Source organism: Balearica regulorum, chromosome 6 (genome assembly GCF_011004875.1).
Source record: "Balearica regulorum gibbericeps isolate bBalReg1 chromosome 6, bBalReg1.pri, whole genome shotgun sequence".
In the NCBI taxonomy this organism is placed as follows: domain Eukaryota; kingdom Metazoa; phylum Chordata; class Aves; order Gruiformes; family Gruidae; genus Balearica; species Balearica regulorum.
In genome coordinates, this window is record NC_046189.1 from 31947074 (window position 1) to 31974369 (window position 27296).

Below are 27296 nucleotides of genomic sequence, written 5' to 3' on the forward strand. Positions count from 1 at the left end.
AAAATAAGAGCTTTAAACAACAAAGGGACTGTTTTCCGTGCCTAAAAGCCTAGAGGGAGGGAAAGTCATGTTGTATAGACACCCAGGATGTCCCAAATTGTGGATATGTTATTTTCTGAGTGCCACAGTGCACACTAGTGCATGGTCTTTTAGTATATCCCTGCTGCCTGTCTATTACTGCAAACAAGCCGCCAGTGAGTACTGGTACACTCCATTGACTCGTGAACTGGAGACATTGTATGTAATGGCACAGCGCAGTGGGGAAAGAATCTTTTACAATTAGCGTGCAATGAAACACATCCCTGATATTATCCTGAGAGCTTGGGCTTCACCTGCAATGAATGGTGAAATATTGTTTGTCTCTGTGGTGTCTGTGGCCCATTTAGTTGATGTTCTGTTCTAAGCAATGTGTGTCCCACGTATCGCATCCATATAACCAGGCATAGGAGACGCTCCAGGCTGATAGACCAGAACTGGTTCAGTTCAGCATGGCCGCAGCAGGTCCCCTTGTGGTTGTGCCCCCACTTTTGGCCACGCACAACACACATAAAGCCCAGGGATAAAAGGCTTCTGTCATGCCACTTCTGACTTCTAGCCTACAACCTGAACTGGCTTTCAAAAAAAAAAAAAAATTCCCTCTGCATTAAGGGTAATAGAATTTGATCTGTTCTTGTTTGAGCATGTTAAGCTTGGTGGTTTTGTTTGTTTTGAGAGAAAACATTGAAACCGGGCTGTAGTCTGTCCTCGCTCCCTGCCTGCGCTCCCACTGGAGAGGCTGGGAGTGGGGCACACTCCCGGGACAGAGCAGCGCGGTAGGGCCAGGGTCTGCAATCAGATTTTCCCTTAAAGAGTGGTCTGATCCAAACCTGGAGGAGGAGAGCTTGGCTTTTCCTCTCAAGCGTGATTCCTTCAGCAGGTCTCTCTTGGTTAGGTGCTTCCCCTTGCCCTGCCTTGTAAGAGGGAGGAGGTGAAGGCAGTGCTGGCTGGCTGTGCTGTCTGCAGTGCAAACTCCAAACCTGTCACACAGTTCTTAGATCCGCTGCCGCCTCTCCTCCCTGCCGTGTGCCCGGAGCCCTGCCCTGCTGCTGCTGCCACAGGAGCCTGTCCTGGTCCTCACCTCTCCTTGAGAAGCACTGCAGTTGCTTACATGCAAATTAAATCTGTGAATAAACAGAAAAGTAAAGCTGAAAATCAGCCTGGTCTGCGTAAGAGCAGTCACTGCCTGGTGTGACTCATTGGAAGCCAGAGACGTGTCTGCTGGGTGCATGGTCCAGCAGTCGGGCTTGGGTCCTCTGCTGAAGGACACTGCGAGACACCACTCAAAGTTCATTTGACTGCGTGAGGTTGTAGAGCTTTTCCTCAAATGAAACAAAACTAAAAATTGCAGGAGTAGGCTGTGGAAAGAGAGGCAGGAAATCCTGAGGAGGATGGAGACAAGGGCTGGCAGGGGCCGTGGGGACTCTGCTCCTGGCACAATTCCGTGAGCTTCAGGCACAATTGCACTGCAGGTACGGTGTGACGGGTGCAGTGCCAGGCTGTGGCTGGTAGACTGGAGCCAGCTGATGCCTGGAAGCCACCAGGCTGTGTCAGCACAGCACCGAGCCTGAGCTAGCACACTTTGCCTGCTTGTGGGGCAGGTTATCTCACGTAACACTCTGTGACCGCTTGCAGGTTGGAGCTGGCTCTTATCCCATCATCTCCAAGCAGGCGCAGTGAGTCTGGGTCTGGCTGGCTCCAGCCGTGTGTTCGTGGCCTTTGTATCCTTATATCTCTGTCCCCCTCGGCCTCAGTTTTCTTCCTGCACATATCAAAGCTGTACCAGGGAGCCTCAGTATTAATGGGATCTCCAGAAGTGCTGCTAGAAATAATATAAATAACCACCCAATCCACAATTTTGGCCGGAGTACAGCAAATAGGTTCTGTGTCTAATCAGTTCTCCCTCTACTAGGAAAACAGGAAATTGTTTAAACTGAATGAACAGATGCTGGGAATAAAGAAAGAGGGGTAAGTTTAAAGTTGAAAGGGGAAAAAGCAGTAGCCACTGGAAGAGCCTGCTGATCTCATGAGACGCTGGAAGGATTAGCATGGTAAATGGCTTCTGACTATTCAGATTCGTGTCCTCTGCTTCCAGTAGCTTTAGGCATGGGTTGGACTCGGAATCCCTTGGTCCAGGCTTGGAAAATTTCTGTCATTTCTCTACAACCCATAATAAAGGCTGGCACATCTTATATCAACATCAAATGGTGTCTCCTGTCTGTCAAGTATGTAAATATATACAGTTGCAGAAGAGTAGGTTAATAGCTGAATTTTGCTTGCAGTTACCAAGACAGATAATTCCTTGCTTTTACAAGCACTGTGATTTCAAGAACAGAAAGTATCTATACTCAAAACTTAACATTTCTAATAATAGCATTTGCCATCTATGATAGAAACATGCAGAGTTTTGACAAGTATTAAAACGTAGTTACATCTGCTTAGTGGGAAATGGCAAATTACTGTGTTTGGCCTTATTATAAGTTATGGTGGACTATAAATGTAAATCTTGTGGCTCCAGAAGCTGCCTACCATCCTTAAAATGAATGAGGAAATAAAGTAATATATCAGCCAACACCTGAACAGATGAAGGCTTGAAAGATATGGTGGGATCACCAGAACATTTTGTAGACCATCAATGCAAGTCCTTGTCAAACAAAAAACTAAGCCTTTTTAAACAGCCTCACTGAAAGCCACTGGAAACGTAAAACCAAACTTCACAACTGAACATGTGCTCTGGCTCTTCCTCACTTTTTTACACTATTCCTTTGAAAATAGGTAATGAATTAACATAAAATATTGCAAAAGGAAAATCGTGGTGTGAATATAAGAACAAACCCGAAAGAGAACACTTCCTACCTTTTGTAATCAAATATCTTTACACATTTCTCTTGTTGACCAGTAAAAGTGCAGAGACTTTAATGACTGGTCTCCCAGTCTTCCGTCTGCCTGCTGGCTGTGTTCCTTTGGAGGATACACATTGGATTTTTTTCATGACTTGACTACAGCTCAGAGCCCAAGTATAGTCCTGCTTGTCCTTCCTTTCCGATGATCTGACAGTGTTTGCAATTACCCTCTGTAAAAAGGCTAACAGGTTTCTGGGATTTACCTTTTGCAAGTGATTTACAGATGGCTGCGTAAAAGGAACTCGTCTGCAGTCTCTGGTACTGTACTTGAGAATTTGTGGAATGGCTTTTTTCCTGACTAGGAAGGAAGAAGAAAGGCCTGTGACACTAGGAATGAAGCTCTGTTTGAACTATCCCACGTGGCTAATTACAGGAAAACTGCAACTTTTATTCCTGTCTCTTTTACCCTATAATTGAGCTCGAAGGTATTAAGCTATAAATTTCAAAGTAAGAGAGAAATCCACATGGACAGAAAGCAACTTAATGACCTAGGCAATATTCATTAAGCACACTGTGACAAGCAGATTCCTGGTGTCAGCCTGTTAGCTTTGACTGTGATTCCAAATTTGAATTTGGCCCATGAAACTTTTAGATGAACTCTTGATCTTAAAACTCTTGTCCTATGACCCCTCACCCAGCATTTGTCCTGGGACATCAAAGTCACAGTGTAATTCGAAGAATACCAAAGGCTAGTTCTTGCAGTAATTTTAAGCAACCTCCATCACTAAAGGAAAAACAAAGGGTTAAAAAAAATTAGGGTTTTATGGCACTTGTTTTGGACTGATGATACGTGACGGGATCCCATTCAGGGCCCCAAACCAGATCCTGCCTGCAGGATACTTGTGTCTGGTACGTAGCTCTGGAGGAGATGAGGAATATATTTTTTTAAGATGCTATGCAAACATCTTGCTGTGCAGGCAGATGGCCACTTAACAGCAGGGCTTTGGTGGCACTGGTGGGTCCTTGTAACAGAGCAAACTGAGAAACAGCTGGGTCTCTTCCAACCGAAGAGGGAATGTAGGTCTCGCAAGGTGTATGGTAGCAGGGTGAGCATCTCGCCTGCACTTCCCAGCTGGGTCACATCGGCCACGGTGACAGCTTGCACATTTAGGGGGTCACCTGTCCAATCCTACAGCCAGAGAGGGCCTGTGGCTGGTAGGTGCGATGGCAGACTGGGCTGTGTGAGAAGGCAGCAGAATAAGGATTTAATGAGGCTGGTGAGAAGAAGAGTGGTATCAATGAAAAGAGAGATCACTCTGAGACCTGCGTTTTTGTGACCACTCCTTGTGGGAAAGAGCAGATCATTTCATGGATTAGTGTGCCAAGCCAGTGAGGCTAAAATGGCTCTTGTTGGGGTTGGAAGTCTCTCTCCTCCACTCTCTGATCTCAGAAGAGTGATCTACATAGGGAAAAGCATAACTGATTCTTCCCATATCTCTGTTTTTAACAACATCTTGGATTTTAGTGGGGGAAGAGAGTCTAGGCTGGTTTTATTGTGTCCCTGTTCCTGTTGAGTATTAAATTGCGATCTGCATTGGCTCATGCACTTTCTCTGTTGTGTTTTAAACAATCTCTGTTGTGAAACATATTCAATGGTAATGATTCCTGATGTCCCGGGGGAGCTGTGTGAGGAGGATTCGGAAGTTTCAGTGCACTGCATTAAACCTTCAGTCGTCCTTGTAGAGGCTGAGAAATTGTTTTTGGTTTTGAAAGTCTTAATGAAGAGCAGGCGATTAAAATATTTGTAAGGCTCTGAACTAAAGGAAACATTTCATTAGGTAACACAGTTAATTTAGCTGGCACATAAACAGGTCATGGTGTTTCAGTTAGGCAAGCAATGTTCAGGCTCCCATTGTCAATATAAATATGCAGTATTTAAATAAAAAAACAAACTCTCACCTCTGTTCCTAATACCGTTCCAACAAGGGTGTTCAGAGTCAAAATTTCATAGTATAGCCTGTCTTTCAAGAGAGGTTATGTGGACCCCTCCTGCTGGCATTTAGTGCCTCATGGCATCCTTGTTACAAGTTCAGGACATGACGTACAGAGAAAAATCACATTGGGGAAGTTTTTGCTGTGTTTTCACTCCTTTTCAATTATGACAGAGCAGCTGGAAACAAGTTTGGCTAACCAGCGTGGTGTAACACGGCAGCTCTCTATGGACTGGCACCCAGGGCTGCCGGGGCCCAGCTTGGGACTACTGCTCTACCTCAATATACAAGAGTGGCTCCATGCAGTGGTGAAAGGAATGGGAATAGAAAGATGAAAAACTACTTTGCTATTTCAATCAGGTCACCCTTTCCCTTGTGTTTTCTCCACTGTGTCTCCCTCCTCTCTCTCATCAAACAATGGCTGTTTGTCTTCACTTTCACAGTCCTTCACAGCTTCTCCCCACCATATTGCTCCTTTCTACCTCAGTGGGCAATGTCTGCCCCGGTGCTGGACAGCTGGTGATGCCTCTAGTGGTATCTTTTGATCCCAGACCTCTGTGCTTTCTCCTACTTCATAGTCACCCTGTGGAAGAACTCAGATACCTATAAAGTGTCCATCCTTGGTGTTTCCATGCTTACACCTTCTCCTGGACTCCGTTACCTGAAAAATAATAAAAAAGAACAAGTATTTAGCAATAGTTGGCAATATGGGTGATGAGATCTGACTTTTGTTGTTTCTAAGAGGTAGGCCAAGTCAAGCCTGAGAGGATGAGCAATACCTGTGTAGGGGTATTGATGTCACTATGACTGTAGCTCTACCAGGGATTTTACCTGTTCGGTACATCAGTACATCAGGAAGACAAAACTATACTGACAAATCCCTGCATAGTCAAGCCCTAGAGGCAGCATCAGTCCAAGCACCACCTGAGTAACTAGATAAGCTGGGCACAGCCTGACCAAGCACAGCAAATACTTGTCCTCCACGGTAAGTCGCAGCACCTGCAAGTCATGGACGCAGATTGTATGCAGGCTGCTGGAGCCATGTTCTGATGGCTTGTGAATACCTGTATTTCTCTGACTTGGTTTTCCTATTTCATTATTTTTTCTTCTTTTCAGTATGGCATCACTAGATATTTAAAGCTAGATTCAGCCATGTGGACTTGTTTAGGATATATCAGGTACCAGTAAAGTCAATTATACTTATTGCTTCAGCTGCTCTGATATCTAATCAAAGCAAAAGGCCTCCAGTGCTCTACCTGGAACTTTATTTTTGTGGAGAAGTACAATTTTGATGAATGCTTTGATAAAACAGGAAAGGCTATTTTGGGGGAAGTTGCTTTGCTTTTGTACGGTGGATTTTTATTATTTTAAACACAGGAGTCTTTGTTTAAAAGAGAGAAGGCCTGCAAATTTTCTTGTTTACTTTGCCTTTGCTTCCCCTTCTGACGGGGTAAAACTTTATCCACCTAGTCCCCTGTCAGCTTAACCCCAAGTTTCACTGTACAATGGCTGTGCTGGTTTTTTTTCTGAAAAAGAAGAAAAAAAAAAGGTGGAGGGAATTTAAAATGCTGTGGCCAACTGAGCTCATCAAGAATGCCAAAGGGTCTGGCAGAGAAACTGGGAGGAAACTCATCAGTGGTGCACAGAGTGCTGTAATCCGCACGAACTGTCATCACAAATGATCCGATCAGGATTAGACCATCAACGCTGTAATGTTTGGATACGTCACAATTTGTTGGGCCTGGTTCCCCTTGTTAATGGATGGTCCCCCCGTCTTACCTGCATGTCCTGCTGCTTCTTCCATCATTTTCGTAGGTCACCCCCTGCGACATCTGTGCCAGGAGCAACTTGGGGAGTACAGCACAGGATAAAACTGGGCAGAATTCAGTAGCTGCTATTGCATAAAGTCACGGCACCTGAGCTGAAGGTCTCTTCTGGCATTACAGTCTCTGACAGCTTTATTATTGTGCAACTCATGCTCAGTTCTCTAATGCGTAGCTTACAGCGCCTTTGGGACCTTTGCTTAATTTGACTGGGAGGCTTTCAGAGAACAGGGTTTCCTGGTAGCAGATATCATATTGATCACCTGTATCTCGTCATTAACATACTGGCACCAGCATCCCAGGCTGTGACTGAATATGGAATAGAATTGCTGCCTTTCAAAATAATAAAGCAGTCTGGTTTTAGCATCAGATTAGTCAAGGCCAGCTAAAAAACAGAGAAAAACTGGCAGAGAAACCCTATTAGTGGTCAAATGGGAAAGATCAGCAAAGTTGTAGTGCAGGATGTTTCCAAACTCTGTGTAGATCTGTAAGAGGATGGAAACATTCACATTGCAGAAGAGCTGAACGCTAGTCTCTGCGGAAGGAAGTGACGGCCATCATGTATCGCTGTTACACAAGCTCCTGTCAGCACTGCGCAGAGTGGTGCTCATGAGATGTCTATTTCCAAAATGAAGAATCTTCTCACTCAAGATAAAGGGTCACTTGTTTCCTTTAGATATGCTTGTCGGTTTGCTGGAGAGGCAGTTTTTGGAAGAGGCTAGTGTTACTTATTGCAGTGCTTCTGTTTTGTGGAGAGATGGTGGTACAGCTGGCTGGGCAGACTGGGTCTTCCTGTGGAGGACTGGAGCTGTAGGAAGGTAGAGAGGGAACACAGCTCTAAAGAGGCATCTTCTTACGGCCTCCCTGGACCTGTTTCCTCTCTTCACTTGCCTTATTTCTGTCTGCCTGAGGTGTTGAAAGTAACATTCAGGGAGACTTGGCTAAGCATTTTAAGATGAGGCAGAGAAGGAGAATTGAGTCACCGAGACATAGCCATGCATGCTTCCAACTCTTTGATGTTTCTCTAAGACTCTCACGTCCTGCTGAAGTTTGCTTGTAAAGTCGTTGTTAGAAGGCATTTTCACGCTTCCCCACAGGAAGAAAAAAAAAAAAAAGTAACACAGAGTCCCTCTCCGCCTTAGGCTCAGGACTGCATTTCTTCCCACAGCTTCTGTGGGAGACCAGGGTCATAAATTCTCCATGCCCTCCTGTCTCTTCTCAGCCTTCTTTCCTAGGTCCAGCGCATGCTTTCCATGGGCAGGTTAAGCCAACCCAGATATTCAGGGCTCTGTGCAATGGGACAGGGTTGTGCTCCTCAGCGCAGGTGTTGAGAAGCCCCAGAGCACCCCTTTCCCTATCCTGCGGAGAAGCAAGAACCTCCTGCCTCGGCTGAAGCTCACTCACAGACAAAGTCCCTGCTGCCAGGACCTAGCTGCTTAGGTGAGGGGTGGGTGGGTGGCCACAGCCCTCTCCTGGCCCCATGAGCCCTCTGAGAGGGGACAGTCTGAGAGGACTTCAGCTGCGCATACCTGGACAAACAAGACTGCACTGGTCCTATTTTCCCAACTTGTCTTCAAAGACATGCTGGAAAAGGAGTCTTTAATTTTTATTGCTCACATATTGATATCCCAACTGTTGGGACATGGCAAAGGCCAAAGACAGTTCTTCTGAGTAAATACTATACTTTTAATTCATTAAGTGAGACAGTTTCCTGGAGTAATGTGGACTGTGCAGCATCCCATACGGCCTGGGGAAGACCAGAGGCATCTTTCATAGAAAGGACCCTAAGCCAAGAAAGGCCTGTCCTGCCCAGTCCCCAGCTCTCCCAGTGATCCCAGCACATGTCCTTTCATAAAATGGCTGAGCTGAGCCTTCCCTTGTGTCAGAGCAGCAAGAGGGGCCTTTGAAGGGACTCCGCAAGAAGTGCTGATTGAGTCTGAGCAATGGTTGTTCTGCTGAGAAAGGACTCGGGCTCCTGCCGTGGTGCTGAGGTTCAAGAGACTAGGTCAGGTATTATCCAAGGTTGTCTACACAGTTGTCCAGGGGAGACACCTAATGAAAATGGTCTGAATATAATGCCTGTTTCTTTTTATTAACTGCATTATAGATGCCTTCTGTTTCTTTTCCTCCTTGGAGCGGTGGTACCTCCATGCATTGCAGACACCAGAGCAAGCAGGCGGAAGACAGAGTTCAGTTTGTAGCATGAGGTTTTATTCTAGCTCTGACCTGAACCCAGGAGCCATAACATCTCCACGCCTCTGCCCCACTAGTGAAAAACAAGCAGCCTGGAGGAAGGGTATAAAAATAGCTCCTTGAGTAAAATCTATTTCCTCTGTATTTAGTCGTGTGTCTTGAAATACATGTAGCGTGGTGGGAAGGGGGGAGTTGTTCTGTAGCGCTTGGCCCATCGAGCTAACAGGAAGGTCATCCTGAAAGAGTGACGGGAGCGTGTGGATGGCTTGCATCTTGTGTTTCCTCAGAGGCCAGACTAAATTTAGCAGATTCACAGATGGACATTGGACCGTAATACATCTGGGACTGCGGGGGGAAGAGTGGGAGCTGGGTTGTTTGCCTAGGCTTTTTGCTGTGTAACCAGCTTCGTTGAGCCACCATTCATTATTATGTTCCTCATGGTTTTCTGCCTTGCTGAATATGCTGTAACTTACTGCCTGATCCTTTTCCCTGAAATGTTTAAAGTTTAAGCATGAAGGAAAAACAAACTGCTGGTTCTGGGTTCTTGCCTAACATCCCTACTAACTTAATGTCAAACTGTGGATGTGCTTTTTAACAGCATCATCACAGAGGTTGGACCTGTAAATGGTACTTGCAAGAATTGCAGTAACATGAATACTGATGATTGATGATTTTGGCTTCCCCAAAATGTTGCCTCCTCACTTTTTCAGCTCCCAGACAGTTAAAGGGACTGATCCTCCAATGCAGTATTTGCACCCTGCAAGGCCTGTACACTGCTGGGCTGGTCCTTCCGTTGCTAATCTTAAACAAATATTTTATGAGTATGTTTTGAAGTGAACTAGCTCTGCTAAAAATCCCATTTCCCTGACCAGTCTGAGCCAGAGATAGGCAAACTGCAATGCAAAGCACATGTGTATTAAATAATGTATTTCAAGTAATTGAAATTATGTTTCTGTATATCTGCTTCAGCACACTGCACAGATTTGATATATTGATCCTGACACAAGAAGCCTGATTTTCCTGTCATTTACGCAAGCATTTTGTCAGAGCAGTTATTCCCAGGTTACACATTTTGCAAAAGAGCCTGAACCAATGTCAACTTTGCTTAGTTCAGATTAATCCCAAATTCTAGAAAGTAGAGTTAATGTTATTGTCACTATGATGGTCTAAAAGTCTAGGGCAGGAGGTTATTTACATAAACACCAGTGTATTTTTTTCCATTCATATTAACTGGTCTCATAAAAGATATTATCTCTTCTTATAAAAGTTGCCTTTTAACTCCAGAATTGCATTTTTCTTTTCTTTAAGGCACAGTCCATATTTTACTATATTTTCTTTAAAGTGATTTAAATAAGTCTCCCACAGTTCAGAACGGCTAAAGAACAGTTCCCTTTTTTATTATAAGAGGTTAAATCACTTTTGTCTTTGGCTGTCCTCAGCATTTATTAAAAGGCTCTATTTCACATATGTAAAATACATATGCATTATCCAGAAGTGCACTGAAGAATTATTGATTCTGCAGAATTGTAATGCAGTAAAATAAGTATTTTCTTTCTTTCTAGAGTTTGCAAAATACAAATTACATTTCTGGCAGTGTTAAAAAAAAAGAAGAGGAATAATCGCTTGCATATTGCAGTAAAGGTTGGGATGGCATTTTTTTCTATTTTCTAGACTAGGGAGGAACACTGAAATCTTTCAACTCAAGATACACTTCTAGAAAGTATTCTTAGGTCTTCATACATTTCAGTTTTACTCCTTCCAGACTGTACCCAGCTCTATTTTCTCTGCAGCTTTCATGTATCTTCGGTTAATAGCTGCATTTTGCCAAAGAATATATACTCAGTTTCCTTAGAAATCTATGGCAATTGCATTCAGGTATCAGAGAACAAATTCTGGCCTTAAGAGCTAAATGGCATTCTTCAGAAAAGCACTGAAGAATTTATTAACTCTGCAGGACTCTTACTCAGTGAAATAAGTACGTTATTCCTTCCACTGACTGCAAAAGTCAAATTAAGTTTCATGCAGTGTGGAGAAATCAGGGTGCTCTTGCTGCAAAGGAAGGCCACTCTAACCCATGAGAAACCTTAGTAAAAGCTTAGTAAAACAAAATGTTTTGTGCATGGAAGGTAGTTCAGGCTTTACACCCCAGCAGTCTTCACGGCCGTTGCACATCTCTTTGGACAAATCTGCTGTAGTTGTGCTATGCACACACAGTGCTGCTCCACGGGACAGCTGCTTTGGACATAGCCTTCCCCTGGGAGGTTCTGCAGTGTTCAGTCTGCTACAGCCTTTCCTTATTTTGAAGATGTGTCTTTCTGCACATAAAGATGCAAAAATGCACATTCCACTCCCCATCAGCTTGCTCGTCGCCATCATCAAACTTGCTACGGGACGTGCAGACACAGGAGAGATCGGCGTGATCTCAGCAGCAGCGGTGGCTGGTGCTTCTCTCTGCTGAGCAGAAGATAGCCGGCCAGATGGAAGGACCCGTTTTGTCTCACATGGGGAGGCTGAAGCTCTCTGAGCATCAGACATGTGTCCTGTGCCTACCCAAGCAGCCAGGATCTACCATAGTGAGTGGGATCACTGAGACCAGGAGATAGTACAACAGTCATATAGCTTGAGGCTTTTGCACTAAAATCTGAACAATAATGACAGGAGAACCAAGGCAGATCAAGGAACCAATCTGGACTAAAATGAACTTCTTTTTTTTTTTTTTTTTTTTCCACCCTAGGTTAATTTTAACCTGGATCCGTTTGTGGATCAGATTCGCTGTGAGGCTGCACAAACATTTCTGTTGGCACAGGGGAAGTGGCAGGAAGGAGCAGGCACCTGGGAGAGACAGAAAAGGCAACAAAGGGTTTTGGCAGGGCTGTTGGCTCTTGACAACTCAAAGTGCTCATGGAACTATCATGTAATGTGGAGCTGTTACATATTGAGAGATGGGCTGAACGTAGGAATTAAAAAATACTCCATGACATCATGTACTTGTCCCTCTCACAGAAAGACAACCGTTTTTTCTGTCTTGCAGTGACTGGAAACGCCAATGTGTAAAAGTCCAGCTTTTGGCAATGTCTGATAGTACCGAGCAGAAGGAGGATTTCTAGAGTATTTGGTGCTAGACTAGCAATCACTCATTGACATTCCCTGGAGCAGCATTTCTGTACAGGACATCAGCAGAAATCCTGCCTGGCAGAGAGCTAGCATCCCAAAAATGCCAGTATTGGTAGTATGTGGACAGTAAAGAATGAAAGCAGGCAGAGGTGCTCCACACTGATAAAAACAGAGGGGTTGTTTTCTAGCCAGTCCTTCCACCAGCTGATAAAAATAGCTTAAAAACTTCTTTTTTTTAATTCACCGCACAGCAGGCTGTCTGTTACATGTGCCCTTGTTATTTATACCTGCCATAAGTTTCAGTAACAGCTTTACAGATTCCTTTATGCTTGTCTTAGATCTGGTATTGTAAATCAGAAAGCTTTGCCATCCTAAACATTGCCTGGTAAGAACTTCTCTGCGTTCTTTTTACCCTAGAAAAAAAGGGAAGTGGAAAATACAGTTAATGCAATAATTTGGCCTAAATGAATAAAAGCTTTTACAATATTGACATTGAATTTTATTTTAATTCCAGTCCAATTCCTCCAGACTGGCCAAACAGAAAATTTTCTCTCTAACTAGCAAATGGTGCGTGCCAGTTTTTTAAATTTTTCTTTTAGCTTGCCTTGAACCATAATTGTGTTGGATAATAGGTGGGGAGTAAGCAATGAACAGAACTTGCAATTTTCTGCAAAACATCTCAGGAAAATAGTCTGAATACTTTTCCATTAAAAAAAAAAAAACCAAACAAAAAAAAACCCCAAAAAACCTCCCAAAAACCCCAGCTAACAACTTTCTCTAAGGAAGCAGAAATGCCATTTAAAGAGAAAATTAGCTGTGGTTTCTACCATCCAAATAGAACAACCTCAGGCAAGTTGAGACAGGTAGGTCAGGAATACTTTTGTTACACTATTAGTTTGTAGCTGCTAAAACAACAACTCAACTTTGTCATGCACAAGTGGATGAGGCTCCTGTTTGTCTTGGAAAGCAGACCACGAGGGGCTGCCATAGGCTCATGATTTCCCCACTGAGGCCCAACACAGTAAGACAGGAGCCAAAACATGTCCAAAAGGCAGCGCTTTAATGCTTTGTGTCTTCCATCACTGGGTATTGCAATAACTCCCAAAGATATGTCTCTGCTCTAATGGAGATAAGTGCTTCAGGAAATGAACACAAAACCTGCTTTAAATTTTGATTTCACTCTTTTCTGCTGAAGGGTTGGGTTTTTTATTCTGACCAGTAGCTTGTTCAGGATGTGTCCACCATCCAGCGTAGTTCTCCAGCAACCAGTTGGTACCGTACTAACATAATGTGGTACGTGGCTCCACTTACTGGGCCTCTTAACGTTAACCTGGTTTGTGACGTGAGGCTCTTTGCTGCAGCCTCATCTGAGCGTAACCCATCTGGTGGTACAGCTGGTGGGTCAGGCAAGTCCCTTCTGCTCACACAAGACCTTGCTGAAGCAGCAGAGGCAGTCCAGGGGCAGGTGAACCTGCACTGAGGTCTTGGAGGAAGGCAGCGGGGCAGGACTGTACAGCTGCTTTTAACTGTTTCCTTAAGCACCTCACTGTCAGCAAATGGTTATTGCTTAGGAAGAGGCTGTAGATACAGAGGAATTGGTCCTGTGCCCAGGAAACCAGAGGAACTGGACAATGTAGGAATCAGAGTTAGGCTGGAGGCTGAAGGGCCGCGGGTGTTCTGCAGGTCTGTTCTGCTCCTGAGAGGGGGTGAAGCTCTCCTAGATCATACCTATGTGAATGTTTTGGGGGCTGCTCTAAGCTCCCTTGGAAACAGACCGAATCACATGGAAGCAAGTGTATGGATCTTGTTCTGCAGTCTGCTCTACAGCCATCCACCTCGTGCTGTTCATCTGATGATCTTTTTAAGATACTTTTGGGGATAATTCTCCAAGCAACTTGTTTTTTTGTTTTTGTGGGCTCTTCCTTCTTTATAGGATACACATAAAGAAAAAAGATGGGTTGTAAATTAGGAAAGAAAGTTAGGCTAGTGTCAGTAGGGGACTTGCAATGTTTGGGAGAGGTGGGTTGTGCAGTACATCAAGGTGAGGTCCATCTCAGCAGAGCAGACAGGTCTGGCTGTGGCCTTTAGGGCTTTATGGTAGAGTTGGTGGGCCAGGATGCTGTTTGGTCGTGGCAGCTCTTCTAAGTTGCCATAAACCCTTCCCGTCCTGATGTCTACAGCAGAGGGATCAGGAATGATATATTCTAACATTTGCTGAACATATGCCGACATTGCAGTTCTGTGTGGAGTGAGTTTGTGCTGGACTGTCTATATTTCTTCTTAAATTGTTTGTTTTAGCTAGTTGAGAATGTTCTTTTTTTACCTACCACTGTGCTGAACCGAGAAGCCAAAAACCTCTCCTTGGAGTTGTGCTCCCTTGCGCCAGGAGGGAATATGACTCTATTTATTTATTTATTTTTAATTTATTTGATCTGTTTTAATACCCAATAACATTGTTGTTTTTTCCAACTGGCATGACAAGGCTCTGGCTATTTTTAAAGAATGTGGTTGATTTGATTTAATCTAATGAATGTTTAGTGCTGTTGAAAATAGCTGGAGCCAGAGCCAAGAATAATGTACTGAAATGTGCTGGTTGAGCAAGGAGTGCTTCACTCTGCCAATCTACTTTCCCTCCAATTGTTCAGATTTACCTGGTTTTTGTAAGTAGCATTTGCAGGCAAGACATATTGATCGAGGTGCTTTTTAATACTAAATCTAAAGGCCAATAATGTCAGAGCCATATTCTGCCACACTCATTTCAAGACACATCAAACAATAACAGCTCTTCTTGCTGTTCAGTGTAGGATGTCTAGTCTCTGTTTCAGACCACTTTGAAGGGAATGTGCAATGCTAATATCCTTTTAGTGCACACAGGAAAATTGAGGCATGAAATGGTCATTTTTTTTCCCCTAAAGTCACTGAGAAAGCAAGTGGGAGAATCAGTAATGAAACTAGTCAGCTAGCATCTACTGGGCTCCTCAAGCTGCTGTGTAACTCTTGATTTCTCTATGAACTGAAACAAGACCATAATCAGAAAACAAGTTCTGCTAATTCCTTGCTCTTGGTGTTTCTCACTGACTGGTTCTTGGGACGTCCGTGTTTACTGTCCTGCCCGCACCATCCAAATTGCTCTCCAGAGGTACCTAACTCTCCCTCTCAACAAAGCTTAAATTTCATGCATGTCCTTGCCCTATCTGAATATGTCTCTGCAAGTCATATCACATATTTAAATGATGTATTTAAAGCTGTACAAATCCATCTTCCTGTTGCCATCCATGAGTTATTTCTGTTAGATAGTTGGTCTCCTATTCCTTCCTAAGAAATGAGTAGCTAATACTTAAGCTTCATTGGATTAAAAAAATAAATCAGCCATAATACATCTTACTCTGTGATAGTGGTGCCCATAGGGATGGATTTTCTGCAGAGATCACTTTACACCCTAAAGCACAATGTAGGATTGACTTGCATAAGTAATGAACAGATGCTCCTGACGGCTATTACATTATTCATCTCTCTATATGTGTTGGGGGGAAGGAAGCATCACCTGTTACTGTGGGAGAAATGTTGTTGCTGCTGTTCTGCATCATAGACCTCCAGGGCAATCTGGGCCAGGCATTTCTGTTGGCCCAAATGAAGCCATGCCAGCTTACATCCACTAGTTATTTAGTCCTGTGTTTCCCTCAGATAGGCCCCTTGGTTTATAACCTAAGAAAATGAAATGGCTGCTGCAGGTATGAGGGAGCACTGGAGACAGTATAAAAAGTTGATGTGTTCCATCCTTCACCCCAAAATTTGCACAAGAGGACTGGGTAAAAGTATTAGAACTTATTTCCCCTCTACAGCAAAAGTAATTTCTACAGACTCTCAGATTTCTTATGCAAGCAACTCATATGCCTGGGGACTTTCTAAAGGTGTATTTAAGAGCAGACGGGACTAATTTCCTCGTCATCCTGACAATAGACTGAGATTACTTCCCTTCCACCGTCTGCATTACACAGGGCAGCACACTTGGCCCGCAGCGCAGGCACACCACTAATAGCCTTAGCTTCAGGTGCACCAGGGCAGGACCCTAAAATTTTCTCAGCCACTCGACTGCACATAACAGCGCTTGTGTTTGGAGCATGGTGCCAGGAGATGTTTCCTCGAAGAATTCCTGTGACTCAGCATAGGTTAGAGCAAGGGAAGGAATGTTTTCTTTGCCAGGGGATGTACAGGTTATTTAGGGACCACAGAGTCGCACATTAATGCACCCTGTCCAATAATAACATGAAAAATAGGATGCGAACATAGGAAGTGAGGTTACGGATCATTTCTGGTGCCAGGCAAGTGCCTCCTCACCTAGGGCTAATGGGCTCTGCAGATTTTTTCCCCCCTCGTGTGATCTCTGCAACACTTCTACTTCCTAAAGGCCAAACTCCCTACTTGAAGCTAAAGGCTCAACCCGGTTGGCAGCATAGTTCCCACTGCTGCTGCTGACAGAAGTCTTCCTCAGCCAGGGCTGAAGCTGAGCTAGACGGTGCCCATAGCATGGCTCCTCTTCTGCTTTATAGGAGCTAATCAATATGATGTGATTATTATGTCTTTCAGTCTTATTTTGTGAAGTATTTATTGCACGTATAATTCATCAGTGAGTATGCATAGATATACATGGGGTTTAAGAGTAACTTTTTTGATATAACCTTCGTAATATTGCTAGAAGTCTAGATTGGGGGGCAGAAGAGGGGGTAGCCAGCTTCCCCCCACAATAATGACTTCGCTTCTGTTTTAATTAAGCAAACAGTTTTTCAGAGCTGAAATTGCACTTTCATTATGTTTTAAAGTTTAGCTGCAATTACGAGACCTACAAACTTCCTTCAAAACCCTCCTGAGAGTCTCAGCCTTCGCTGCCTCAGCACCCTTTCATCGACGCTTCGCCCCCAAGCACTGCTCTACTGCTGCGCCTTTGGCGGAACACGCACCGCCTCGCTCAGGCGCTCCTGGAGCCAGACGAGCCAAGCTCCGCGCTCCCAGCAGCGCGGCCGGGTTCTCCCTCCCTCTCTCCTTGCCTCCCTCCCTGCCTGCGCCCCGCCACGGCAGGCTTTGCCGCTAGATGTCCCCGCCGGTCCCTCCAACCGCCCCGCTCCGGGGCCGCCGGGGCCGCGGCCGGCGCGGGTGGGGTCCCGCACACCCCCGGGCTGCTGCCGCCGAGATGGGACCTCGGAGCGGCCAGCTCTTCCGAGAACGGCGGGAATTTCGGGGCGAAATGCTACTTTTAGGACGTTTTCTAGTTTCTGAAGCAAGCGGTCTTAAAGGTTTTCTTATGATGACTTTTACAACGCACCGAGAGCAGGGCTCCGCTGTGCTGGGTGCTGTGTAGGCACACGACGAGGGGCTGCTCCCACCTCAGAGCCCGTATCGCCCGCCCAGGCAGCCGCAGGGCAGAGGGCACATGAACAGTGAGATGCCACTGAAGACCACATTCATTTTATCCCTTTGTTTGTTTGTTGCTCAAAGCAGGCTGAGTTTTAGGTGGGAGGCAGCTAGCCCATAGGGCAGAAGGTGGGCATGCTGTGAGTAGGTTAGAGAAGAGAGAGATGCGGTGTGAAGCAGAAAGCAGAGAAGTGAAGAGCTGCTTTCTCAAAAGAGCTCTGCCACAAGTCTCCCGAGTCACGCGGAGGCCGTAAGCCCGTAAGCCCGTGCCTTCGTACTGCCTGGCACTGCAGGTAGCCAAACAGCCACCTGAAGAGCTGCTGCCCGGGCTGCCGCAGCAGGGCCAAACGGCCTGTAGGGAAGGGAGACGTGCCGAAGGGTGGGGTGTCCTGGCTGGTTTGTAGTCCACCTCTTCCTTCTCCGGCTGTAGGTGCGGTTTCTGCTTCCAGTGAGACATATTATCTCCCTGCTGCAGGCACAAGAGCTCTGAGTGCACTGCAGAGACATTCCCCCAGATAGGCAAAGCCCCAAGTCAAAGAAAGACATGACACACAGCAAAGGGGAAACAGAGTTATTGTTCCCGTCATTCTCATGTATTGAAAAGCATCTTGGTGCTCAAGGGCATTGGCAGAAAAATTTTACACCAGGCTTGCTATGAGGTTGCCAGCGCTTCCAGTGAGGCTGTAGTCGAAGAACAGTTCCTACAGCGCAGCCAGAAGCGAAGCAGGAAGGTTTCATATTTGCAGCTGCAGCCCTCACCTCCTGCCCAGAAATGGCCCTTGGCCCCATGAAGTGTCACTTGCTCCAAAGCTGTTGCACAGCAAAGCCTTAGACCAGATCACCAGTCAGTGGCATCGGTACAGCCATGCCTGCTCAGGCTGATGTCCTGGCGCGGAGGCACAAAGCACAGCACATCTCCGCTCTGCTGTTCCCTCTCCCTATGTATTTATGCCTCGGAGAAGCAGCTCACTGGGTTTGTTCAGCTTTCCATGCAAGAGTGCAAAACTATGATGCTGCCGCTCTGGAATCCTGCCCGACCTCTTCTACCAGCTGCCTGCAGCAAGGCTCAGGACGTTTTTGGCACCTCCAGTTTTCCATGCTTTAGGTGGGAAATCCTCACACAACAGGCTGGCACCTTCCAAAACAAGCTGTGCTTCTGGATGTCGGGCGTATTGGTCCGTGTGCCAGAAGGGTAAGCATTTACCCTTCAGTGCTTCAGGCAGGTCTCCTACTGCAGAAAGCAGACAGAGCAGTTGGGATCACAACAGGCCGGTTAGCATTTTCAACTAGTTGTAAAAAGTTTTAGCTGTCAGATGCTTAAGCTGAGGAATGGCGCTGGGAAAAGAAAAAGTTATGAACTTTAAAAAAAACCCAAACACACATAAATGGAAGTTTTGCCTTTTAAAGTCGTTGGAGGAACACAACGTATCAGAGCTTCAGCAAACTTCCTCCGAGGCAGTTTTTATTTCTCGCTACCGACTTCGGATGCCGCCGCACGTCGCGGCCGCCTGCCTGAGCGCAGCTACAGCATTTTTTCCCCCTGAAAACTCTCTTTCCTTCCAGACAGAGGCGGGAGCCCCGTCTCGCCGCAGGCCCCCTCCCTCCCCGCCCGGCCGCGGGTGCGGGCGCTGCGCGGCCGCGCAGGGCGCTCCGCCCGCCGCCGCCCCGTTGCATAAGGCGGCGCGGTGGCCGCGGGCCGCGCTCCGCCCCGCTCCGCCCCCGGAGGTGCTCGCCGGGCACGGCGGGGACAGCGGCTGGTGGGCGCCGCGGCCGCTTATCACGGCTATTTTTACATATTTTATTTTGCTTTAGGGCTTTTTTTTTTTTTTTGCTTTTATTTTTTTGTGATTTGTTGTTTTTCCCAAGCGGGCCGGTGGCTTCTTGCCATGAGCAGCCCGAAGGCAGCATGAAAGCGGGCAGGCGCGGCTATCCCGCCCGCTCCGGTGTAGGATGGCTCTTGGCGAAGTGCTGCTGCTGCTGCTCCTGCAAAGGTCGGTGGGGTCCGGGGTGCGTGGAACGGCCCCCCCCGCCCCCGGAGGGCTGGGGCGGGCATTGAGGGGCCGGGAGCCCAGCGGTGCCCTCGGCGGGGCAGCGTCCCCCCGCCCGCTCTGCCCCGGGGGCGAGCGGAGGGAAGGGGCAGGTGAAGGCGGAGAGCGGCCGGGCTCGGCGCACCGCAGCCCGCTCGGCACCGCGGGTACGGCCGGGACCCCCCGGCGCGGCCGGGGCCCCCTCGGCAGGGAGCCGCGGGGCCGCTGCCCGGAGGGGCGGGTGAACCGGCCGCGGGCATCGGGAGGGAGAGGGCCAAAGTTGACAGGATACATTTTATCGTTGCTGGTAGGAAACACCCTGGGACTGTAAGGTCAATAGGGCGGGGAGAAGTATTTGCTTAAATGAGATTTCTTTTTTTTTTTTTTTTTTCTTTTCCCTTTCTAGTCTTTCTTGGGCTTGGATAGGAGCAAAATGCTTTGAGAACATCTGTTTCTCACAGTTCACAAATTTCTGAATGGTCTGGGGAAGCTGGCTGAGCTGAAAAGCTAAGAGATGTGGGAAAGCCATGGCAGCTAGACTGCCTTGTAAAAATAAAATAAAAACCTGGCTTTTTTACAAGGAAAAGTGCAGCTCATGCATTGACTGAAGCCTTTATGCTGTGATATGGCTCTTGAACTTGTTCTGGATAATGTGAGTTTTTTGAAGATGTGTGTGTGGTATTTCAGTGTTTCCTGTTCTCTGAATGGCCAAGGAAAAATGTCCCAAACGAAACTTGCCTTTTCTTTTGTTTTAGGTCCTTTTTTTTAAAGAGCAAAGCTTTTTAGTGCACTTTTTCTGTAATCGTGGAACCCATTTGCACATCCCCAGATAAAGATGATTTGAGGATGGGTGGGTTTACTGATTTCATGAGGTACACATTTGCAATGCAGGAGCCCAGGTTCCCGGTTAGTGAATTAGAGTCACGCTCCTATCACAGCAGCAAACTAGCTGGTGATGGAGTTTGCCATGATTTCATAAGATGCCGACCTTTTCAACCTAGAGAGAACACGCTACTTCATGCCACAGAAGTGACTCTTGAGGTCCATGCAGAAAACCCCACTATTTTGCAGCCTTTCAGAAGGAACGTGTAACCTGGTTGGAGGGGTAGGGCTGCTAACAGGAAAGTTGTGGTACTAAATTACTGTGAAAGCAAAGTCTCTCCGACAGCCTGTGCTTTAATGTGTTGGCCTGTGCAGCAGGTTGGAGCAGTATTCAAGCTCTCTGACATTGCTCTGGTCTTTAAAACGTTGATTCTAACAGATTAAAATCTCTCTGCTGCCTGTCCTGCCTGCAAACTCTAGAAGGGGGAAGGGGAAACAGCTGGCTCTTCTCTCTGCTTTTGAAATGTTAACTGTGTTTGCAGTTCTAGTTTATCGGGTTAGTAACAAAAGGTGTTTTGTGATACTGATTGTTTTACTTCTTTCTTGTCCTTGGTAGTAAACTTTGAGCAAAAAGTTGTAAAAGGCTATCTGTTATGCTGTGTTTATTAAAGAAAACCAGAGCTAGTCACATGGTGGAAATACTCCCTGAACATAAGCAGGTACCAAACCTCATTTGATGAGGGATTCGGGCGCCCCAGACTCCAGCATCAGTGTGCTGTTGTTGGCAGCTTCTGCCATTAAGCTTGGAGATGCTTTAATGTGGCAACCGGACCTCTGAAGCTCTAACTTCATTGCTAGTGATCATCTTTGCTTCTAGGGGGATGCTCTTTGTCCCAGGGCTTCTCACTGATCTCAGACTTGCAGCCCAATAGATGACTAGTTTGTATTTAAGATGGATGTGAAGCACCTTGGAGCTGTTCTCACTGCTGCCCCATAAATGACCTTCCCTTTGCCTTTGGAAATGCAACTCTCCTTTTTCCTGGTGACAGATGCCTGATGTATCTTGATCTTTTGCAATAACTGAGTAGGTTTTGTTGTACCAATAAGAACCGTCCGGTGAGAGAAATTGAGAAGCTGAGCGTGCAGTCTGTGCTTAAACAGAGGTTATGTCAGTACAAGCTGCATCAGTGTTTTTCATGCTGTGGAGTTAGGAAGTGATGTGGATGCTTGATCTCCTAAATAGCAACAATAATGCAGAGCTGAAAAAAACCAAACCCTAGGTCCCCAATGTGTCATGAAATATGTAAAATTTGTGTAACTGGGCATTTCTCTGAAGGATTTTGACAGATAACTCAAACTTTTGCATCAATCTTATCCTGTCTTTTGCAGCAGTAGAGACCTTGATACTGCTTTTTCGCTTGTTTCTCTGGGTGAATTTCTGATCTTGCCAGCTTTGCCCATGTACAAAGCTGTTGGGATCCATCCAGAGAAAGCAACTGACTCTTAGTACCATTTGCAGTTTTGCTCTGACCCCGACAGTCGCTTGCATGAACTAAATAAGGACTCTGTGTATGGAGAGATATGAATCCTAATATAGGAGTGCCTCAGAACAAGAGTCTGTCGCTTGCTTTCAGCCATAAAAAGGGGTAGTTAAGAGCAGTAGACTTGCACATCCAACGGCCTTAATGAACCATGAGTGGGCAAGCAAGGTTTTTTGCATTATTTCCTAAATGCAGGAATGCAGAGTGACCTAGTGTAATGGGATGCTTCTTAGTGCTGCAAAACTGGCCCTGAAAGTAGACTGATAAGAGGGTTCAAATTCTGATGGTCTTCTGATAACTGGAAAGTCATTGAACTCTCCTTAGAAATTAGCCCAGGATTTGCAATTGAATATAGCTTATTTTCTTCCAGCGTGGGGTCCATCTCCTCAGTTGTCTATGTGATTCAGATCAGAGGCTCCTTTAAAAGAGTCACAATGAGGGAAAGGGAAGAAATTGGAGGGATTCCTGCTTTGTGAAACATCTTTTCTAAAGCAAATGGTCAGCTGCATGCCTTGAATGTGACAAGGTCAAAACTTGGTTGCCTTTAAACGCGGAGCAAAGGCCCGTGGGCGTGTGCCATTGCTCTGCGCTACCTTCAGCGCAGAGCTCTGAAGCTCAGCAGTGGGCACATGGAGCTTGGGTCAGGTGGAGACTGAACTCCAGGCTCTGATGCACTGTAAAGAATAGTTAATGACTCAGGCTGAACCTCAAGGTTAAATCCTGCGTGCTGTGTCGTACCCAAGGCCTTATTTAGAGGACATTTCTTTCCAGTAGTCCAGCTCATTCAGTTCTAGCCTAACCTGGAACACACTGGCGTCTCATTGCCCTAAGGGGCACCAGAAGGGTGGAAAGCACTAACAAGGTGTAGGAAATGCTTTTCTTCAAGCACAAGGAGAGGGATGTTCTGATCTACCGGACATGAGGAGCTAGCTATGAGTACATTGGTACAGCCCAAAGAAAAGGGTCTGTGGTTAAAAGTAATCTATTGTCAGCATAACTTTACAGTGCACCACCTTACACCACGTCCCAGGTAATACTGTGTGCCTGCAGAGTGGCTTCGGGTGAGAATATCAAACACTTTTTACTTGAAGGGAGCCGGAAACAGGGAAGATGGATGGATTTAAATGGATGTGCCATATTGGCTTCAATAAAGATCCCTCTGCCTCCTCGAACAGCTGCTCTTCTGAACAGGCTGCCGGTCATATCCAAACTTTGCATTTCAGAACAAAAGAAACTTAATCTGAATGTCAAACCTTTAATCTCAGTGTGTTAAAAATGAAAGATTGAGTGGGTTTGTGTCTGTGCTAAGCTCATGGTAAAGCTCTTATTTAAATTTCCCATCCCTCTGGTTTCTCCTGTCTCCTATCTCCTACAGTTTTGCTCTTCCTTTTGGTTTTTTGTTTGTTTGTTTGTTTGACTGTCCTTTTTTTCTTTCTTTCCTTCCTTTTCCTCTTCTTGCTAGCCTTCCCTGAGTCTGATTTGTGACTGGCTCGGTCCGGTGGACCTCTTTGCTGTAAGATTAACAAAGTAAGCTTCTCTTGACAGAGTGATGGTGACTAATGTGCAGTGAAGGGAGTTCAGCCAGCCACCTTGTACATCTTTGTTAGCGGGTCAGAAACAGAGCCTTAACTGGAAATCGAGCAAACGGGCATCATTACAAGGGCTGTCAACAGCATGTTAATAAAAGTTATTTCTTCATTAGGTAAAAAGTGAGATCTGATGGTGCTTTTTATAGAAGGTGCTGATACTGTGTTGCAGTCAGCTGCAGAGCTTTGCTAAGGAAGCTGGTACCTTTGTGCTGAGTGGTAGCAAGAGAGTGATCTGCAGTAATATATTCAAGCCCATAACATTTCCTAATTTGAACATATTTTATTTAGTGTTTCAGGCTGAGCCATGGTTACACTGTGTAAAGCGTAATGGAATGCATGGCCAAAGCAGTTCTGTCAAAATTGAGACAGAGGAGAAAACAATAGTAAGATGAAGGGTGTCAACCAAAGCTCGCTTAGTTTCCTGGTCCTTACTGAATGAGAAATATGAGGAAACTGTTACCTTCCCCAGATATACTCCTTGGGTGAAGTCCATCTGTTGCTCATTAGTTGCATCTCAGTGAAGTCGAGAGGATCAAGTGTACTGGTCTTCTGTGGGCAGTCTCTCTCATGCCAGAGTTGTGCTCAGCTCTTTCTCCTGGCAGGTTCACAAGCAAATGGCTGTGGTGAGGTTTGGGAGAGTTGTTATTTTCTTGCAGTTCTATTAAGAGAAAACTGGTAAACCCGTGACAGGAACATCTCATCCAAGTCCTGTGTTTTCCCACCTCTGCAGGCTGAGTCAGGAGTCACAGTAGGTCATGGCAGATAGTTATTGGAAGGGACAAAAGAGTTGATGAAAACGGTGCTCAGTTGAGCAAGCAGGATTAGCATGGCAAGGTACTAGCAAAAAAATCGATCCTTTTGTTAGTGTGGAAACGTGCTTTCCCACACTTGCTTTACACCCTCCTGACAGATAGTCCTGAGTTAAGCGTGTCCCAAAAGCGTGCCTGACAGCCCCGTGCCGGTCTTTTGGGGTAAACCAAGACTCACTGGTCTGAACCTGTTAGTATTTGTGTGTGTGGGCATGTCCTCCCTTGAACGTGGTGATGAGACGTAGGAGGATTTCAGCAGGAGAGGTTGCCGATAAGCAACCTCTGACCGTGGACAGTTGAAGGAGAGGCACGGCCACTGCTCTGTTGGCAGGCTGGGGGAACAGCGAGCTCTTTTTAGGATTATTCAGTTTTAAGTGTTGTTAAATCTTACCTTGTTTGCAGGAGGGTTTTCGAGGGTAGAAACCTTGTTCATGGATGCAGCAGGTCAAGTTTTCAGTGAATCTGTGTTACTGCAAAATATAAAGTGTCCAAGAGCACAGGAGGTTTGAGGTTTTTCAAAGTGCTGGTTGCTACACGTGATGTTCTGCTCACTGCTCTCATCTTCCGCCAGCCACTCTCTGTAAATCTGATGTTTATCATATCAGTGCCAGTGTTTGGGATGCTTTAACAACTTTCAGTTCCCAAGATCCGAGTAATACTAGTGTTATTTTTTTTCTTTTTTGAAAGTTACACACATTGCTAGATAACTCTTAACTCTCTCTACACAGGCTAGCCCCTTGTCATCCAGCTTTGTGTCTCCCTTATGCGACTGATCTTGCAGCCTTATATTTTGAGATGTGGTTATATACAGAATATGACAAAAGTTGTACAGAAAATAAAGTCTCAGATCTTAATTCATATGTGTAAAATAGATAGCAAGAACTTCTACAAAGATCAGCTTTCAGTTACTAGTCTGGGAGTGCATGCATGGTGGGGATCCTTATTTGGATTGCTGCATTTTTTTCAATTTTCATAGATTCATCCATCTTTAAAGAAACATGGGGTTTGCTTTTATGCAGGCAGAGCTCCTAGACTTCCCATTCACGCCAAGACACATGTTAAGAATTCACAAGGCTTTATTCATCTTGTCAAAAGCCTGAAAAAGGGAGACTTTATTCTAAGGGAGAGGGAACAGATAATTGTGAAAAATATAGCTTGGGTAATTCCCTGTTCACTGCAAAGAACATGGGGTAGTTAAACATGCTGCTTTCCTATAAAATAAGTGCCAGATGGACGTATTGTTTAGGAATTCAATGCACGGATGCTGAAATAAAATCTATCCATTTTGAAGTGAAACAAAAAGGGCGGTTATTTCACATGACCCCAGAAGGATTTTGAGGTTTTTTTTTCAAACCGTTATGTTGCAGCATACACCTTATTAGAACTTTTGTATGTATTAAGAAAACTAATCTATCATTTTAAAGTTAAAAAACCCCCAAACCTCAAAATGTTTCAGTCTAAAAAATAGCACCAGGGTACTTCTCAAACACAGCAGAACACCGTTACATTTCAGTGTAATTCGTGTCTGTTAACAGGCTTTATGAATACATTTTCATCCTTGGCAAAAGTCACTTTTGGTTTGTTTGTTTTTTCAGAAGAGAAGATTTGGTTGGGCAGTTAGTGATTACAACAGGGATCTGCAGATGTGGTTTTCAATTCAGTAAGGAAATCTAGTTCTCTGCCAGTTTAGCCACTGCATATCAGTTGCTATTGCAGAACAGTTCAATTGCTAATATTGCATCACGCAATTCAATGTCATGTAAAGATACTTTTAAAAACTACTACAGAACCACATCTGGCTGTTTTCTTTAAAAAGATCTGCATATAGTAAGTAGGACTTCAGCACGTGTAAAGAAGTATTAGAAAATACCCAAGGAGATAAGCTCAAAAACGTCTCCCTTGGCTAATGTCTGCCATTAGAAAACCACAAACCAAAAATTAACCTGTTTGGTTTTAGTTCGTAATGTTTGATGTGGCTGATTATACCGAAACACAAACCATTCCTTGCATTAAAGGCAGTTAGTGCATCCCATTGACGTGCCTCTGAATCCATCAGCCTCTGTCCTGGACCAGCCCCGCAATCATCTCCTCGGCAGGCTGTGAACGTGGAAATCACACACGTCACCTAGGCTCCTTTCAGATAATTAGGACAGAATACGAAAATTTCACAAGTAAAGTCTTAATGAGATGAGATATAGAACCTGCAAACTGAATTACAGCAGTTAATAATAGAACAGCCATGGGGGTTTCTTTTCTTTGATGGGGAGATAGCCATTATATATGCTTTGGTTTACGTAGTCTGCTTTTCTGTAACGTAGCGTGCCTAACATCGCATTGCAGAAAGCCCACTACAGCTCTGGCTGGTTTCTTCCTCCATCACCTCCCAGCACTTCACGATGCTTATGGGTCCTCCTCTACTGTACGAGAACTGTGGTTGCTCAGTACATTTGGAAAATGGAAAAAATACATCTCACATTTTGTGCGCTGCCACATGAGGAGTTAGTAATCGCTTTTCTGTTACCTTTATTGCACCCCAGTGCACTTGGTTGTTCCATATGTTGCAGCCATTGCTAGTCCTGGTACAGCTCAACAAATTCGAAATCTTGGATCCCTGCAAAGTTATCTTCCAGGCTGTGCAAGGCTGTAAAGTTGCGTAAAGGGACGAAGCCTGGGAGGCAGACCTGCTGGGAACCCATCAGCAAATGTAATCCTGAGGAACCAGTAGGTGGTTTCTGGTGGAGATTTTTATCTTTTGTATTGGAAGGTTGTAAATTGGACATGGAAATTTAATGTTGCTATATACAGGAAAGCGCAAGGGCAGTCTGTATGGCAGTTTTGAGAAAAGATCCCTTGTTCACTAGCACAAGACAACACCGAAGTAAACATTTGGAAGGAGATGGACTCTTACTGTGGTAAGATGGGACTGGATTTAGCGACCTGGAGGTGTCTCCACTGTTAAGTTTTCTGGGTATTTTTCCATGCTCCTATTTCACATGTAGCAAGTAGCTCCAAGGGGAGCTGGGAGTGACACATCCCCAGCTACAGCTAAATCCACTGAGAACAATTTTTCATGCAGTTTAGGCTTGCTGACAATTACAG

General features: G+C 45.3%; 1 protein-coding gene across 11 annotated transcripts in view; it reads left to right on the plus strand.

Moving 5' to 3' along the window:
* Positions 1–27296, plus strand: part of KALRN (kalirin RhoGEF kinase) — a 515104-nt gene that overhangs the window by 416713 nt on the left and 71095 nt on the right. For 2 of the 11 annotated variants that reach the window (XM_075757090.1, XM_075757093.1), the window contains exon 1: positions 19125–19400. The exons of 7 other annotated variants lie outside the window; for them this stretch is intronic. In XM_075757090.1, coding sequence (XP_075613205.1) covers positions 19316–19400 — 85 coding nt within the window. In that variant the 5' untranslated portion in view covers positions 19125–19315. Of the gene's footprint in view, positions 1–19089; positions 19401–27296 lie in introns of those variants that run through there. 2 more of the 11 variants (XM_075757094.1, XM_075757091.1) reach the window with 2 other exon arrangements.